The sequence below is a fragment of the Plectropomus leopardus genome, unplaced genomic scaffold (genome assembly GCF_008729295.1).
Source record: "Plectropomus leopardus isolate mb unplaced genomic scaffold, YSFRI_Pleo_2.0 unplaced_scaffold2895, whole genome shotgun sequence".
Lineage (NCBI taxonomy): Eukaryota > Metazoa > Chordata > Actinopteri > Perciformes > Serranidae > Plectropomus > Plectropomus leopardus.
In genome coordinates, this window is record NW_024631545.1 from 1 (window position 1) to 3368 (window position 3368).

Genomic DNA, 3368 nt, shown 5'->3' on the forward strand with positions numbered 1-3368 from the left:
ACACACACAGGCGCGTGAGTGTGACAGGGTGTGTGTTTATAACGTGTGTTTGTGTGTGTGTGCGTTTGATGCGTACTCGCGGTGCCAGTCGTAGATCTGCTGGATGTTTCCGAAGACGATCTTGTCTTTCCCCCTCATGTCCTCTGGGATCCCTCTGACCTCCAGCCTGGACATGAAGCCCTGAGACACACACACGCCGTTTGTTTTCATCACACTTCCTGTTTTTAATCGTTTAAACTCGACGTTCGGTTAAAGTCGGTGTCTCACCTCGACAATCACACCCAGATCCTTCACATAGTCCTTCTCCGTTTGGATCATCTCGTTCACCACAAACCTGCACACACACACACACACACACACACACACACACACACACACACACACACACACATTTAGAGACGTTAATTATTTTGGATTTTCACATAAAAAGTCACATGTTTATAAATGTATTTCTCTTACATGCGTCCTCTCAGCGCTTTGTTCCTCTGCTCCGTGTCCGACTCGTTGGAGCCCTGATCTGAATCCAGAGCCTGCGGAAAATTAGAGAAATGATAACCAACCAAATCGGCTTTTCACCACCGAAATCTGATCAGGTCATCGCTGAGTCCGAGTCAACGTTTGAACCAAATTTGAAGAAACTCCGTCGAGGAGTTCACGCTAACGACGATTAATTAAGTTTTTACTTCCCACTTTTTGAAAAAAAGCTGCTGAAAACTTGGTGAAAAATGTTCTGGAAAAAGTTGCTCAAAAAGATGCTGAAAAACTGTTTGAAAAACGTGCTGAAAAATATCCTTAAAAACATACTAACAACTAATTAAATACTTAATAAAAAAATCCCACAAACCAGCAGAAAATCAAACTTATGAAGAAGAAAAATAAACACGAGCTAAAGGAACGAATAAAAGCGCACAATTAAAAAAAACTGCTGAATAACTTCTTGAAAAGCGACATTAAAACGTCTCTGTTTGGTCGTTTCAGCTCTCGAAATGAACTAAAATTCTGGGGTTTTTGTGTGAAATCTCCGTGGTTACCTCGGGGTTGTTTGGGTCTTTGATGATCTGCATGGGAGGCGGCAGCGGCGTGCTGCTCTCCTCCTCTGGCTCCTCCTCCCCTCCGCTCTGCCCCGCCCCCTCCTTCCTCGCCTTCTGCGCCGACAAAAAACACAAACCTCATTTTTCTGTCGTCGCCCTGTGTGTGTGTGTGTGTGTGTGTGTGTGTGTGTTTGTATGTGTGTGTGTGTGTGTGTTTGTATGTGTGTGTGTGTTTGTGTTTGTGTGTGTGTGTGTGTGTGTGTGTGTACCGTCTGTGCGTTGCCGGTGAGGGGCGTGGTCACCTCTGGCCTGTTGTCCCGCCTCCTGGTTCTGATTGGAGGTTTCTTCTGTCCGTCAGCTTTCCCCTGACTCAGCCGTCGGACCGGACTCGTCAGCCAGCGCTGCAGCAAACACACGAAATCACCACGACGAACAAAACCCGACCTAACACTTCACCCACCGCTACAGCCGATACTCACGGTGCCAAAAAATACACGGGAAAAACACGCTTCACAAAGAATGTACGTACATTTAAAAAGGTTTAACACATAATTAAAAACTTAAACCACATTTGATAGAATTTCAGCCAAGTTCAGGTTTTCAGGTTATCAGGTTTTGGGTATTGACTTCCAAAATGTAGTGAAGTATAAAGCTGCGGAAAATGGAAATACTCAAGTCAAGTACAGGTACCTTAAAGTTGTACTTAAATGCAGTACTTGAGTAAATGTACTTTGTTACTTTCTACCACTCGGAAAGACTGTGAACAGATTATCTCTGTGTACTAATAATACTTTTACTTCTTCTGTTTACCTTCAGCGTGTTCCCGGTCCCAGAGCCGCTGCGTTTCGGCCCCGGAGAGCCGACGGCGCCGCCCGGAGCCCCGCCCACTCCGTACACGGTGGGGGAGGTGGCACCTGAAGAGAGGAGAGAGACACACGGAGACGTCAGCGACATCACGGCGAGCGTCAGCAGGGTGAGTAAACATCAGCCAGCACGTCGACTCACTTTGGCCCGTCGTCTGAAGCCCCGAAACTTCAGAGCCGAACACGCCGGAGTCTGCGGAAAACAAAAAATACAAACAATACAGAACAAAGATCACAACAGACGGAAGACGAGAGTTTCGTCACATGTAGCCAGAGAATCCTTGATTTATGGCGTAAAGTGTTCACAGAAACGGGACGTTCGGGAAAAAATATAGAAACATGGTGATAACGCGGAGAAAATCAACATGCTGCAAATACACAAATAAAAAAACAAAAAACAACACTGAAAAATGCAAATCCAAAAACGTAAAATTGACATTCACAAATAAAAACTGGATTCACAAATAACTGTTTGAAATATTTTAATAATACAAAAATATTCACAACTGTTTTCATTTATTTGTAAATTTAAAAATTGGGAATAAAAAATAACTAAATATTAAAATAAAAACAAATACAGGCACTACAACATATATAAAAAAACAATAAAAATAAAACATTAAAAATATATAAGAAAGGAAAGGAACTGGGAGGAAAGTAAAACACAAAAAACAAGGTACAAGTTAAACTCAAGTAAACATGGTGAAATAAATGTGGAAATATTTAAGATAAAATTTAAAAAAAATCTAAATTCAATTCAAAAAACTGCAGCAAATAAATAAATAAAATAAAGAAATACGAAAAAAGACATAAAAAACAAAAATAGTAGAATATTCACAGAAGTAATATTTAGAGAGGATGAATGAGGAGTAAGAAAAATGAAATGCTAAACATTCTGCCTAAATAAAATAAAATATGATGAATTAAAATAAGATGGAAATCGGTATGTGTGGATCTTGTACACATTTATAATTTCTTATTAGTTTTTTGTGAGCGGAAGTTTTACATTTTCAGATTACACATATAACACAGATGGGTCATACTGACACAAATGGACCTCCATAGAAAACGTGGGGTTAAAACATGTTTTAATTTCTACATTAAAGTATTTCCACCGTGTGGTTTGTGGTACTTTTACTGCAGTAAAACATGTGAGTCTGAAGTGAAGCATTAACAGAGAGACAGTTTTCTGCTTCCTGTCTGTCAGCGAGACTCGACCTCCTGCAGACTGTGTGTGTGTGTGTGTGTGTGTGTGTGTGTGTGACTGTGTGTGTGTGTGTGTGTGACTGTGTGTGTGTGTGTGTGTGTTGGGTGTGGTAGTTGATGGTTGTGTGACGCTCTATAGAGACACAGTGAACCTGCGTGTCCTGTTTAACACCGGAGTCACATTCCTGCAACACGTATGTTTGTTAGTTTGTTTGAGAGACGTGAACACACACACACACACACACACACACACACACACACACACACA

The 3368-nt window shown here is 41.4% G+C and overlaps 1 protein-coding gene across 1 annotated transcript; it reads right to left on the reverse strand.

Annotated features, from left to right (window-relative positions):
• Nucleotides 1–30: 30 nt before the first annotated feature.
• Nucleotides 31–2087, reverse strand: LOC121938242 (kalirin-like; the record flags this gene model as incomplete). Its single annotated transcript, XM_042481514.1, has 6 exons — nucleotides 31–334; nucleotides 460–530; nucleotides 1032–1145; nucleotides 1301–1432; nucleotides 1842–1945; nucleotides 2037–2087. Coding segments are annotated over 6 exons (557 nt in total), but the record flags the coding sequence as incomplete, so codon positions are not given.
• Between the last annotated feature and the right edge of the window lie 1281 nt (nucleotides 2088–3368).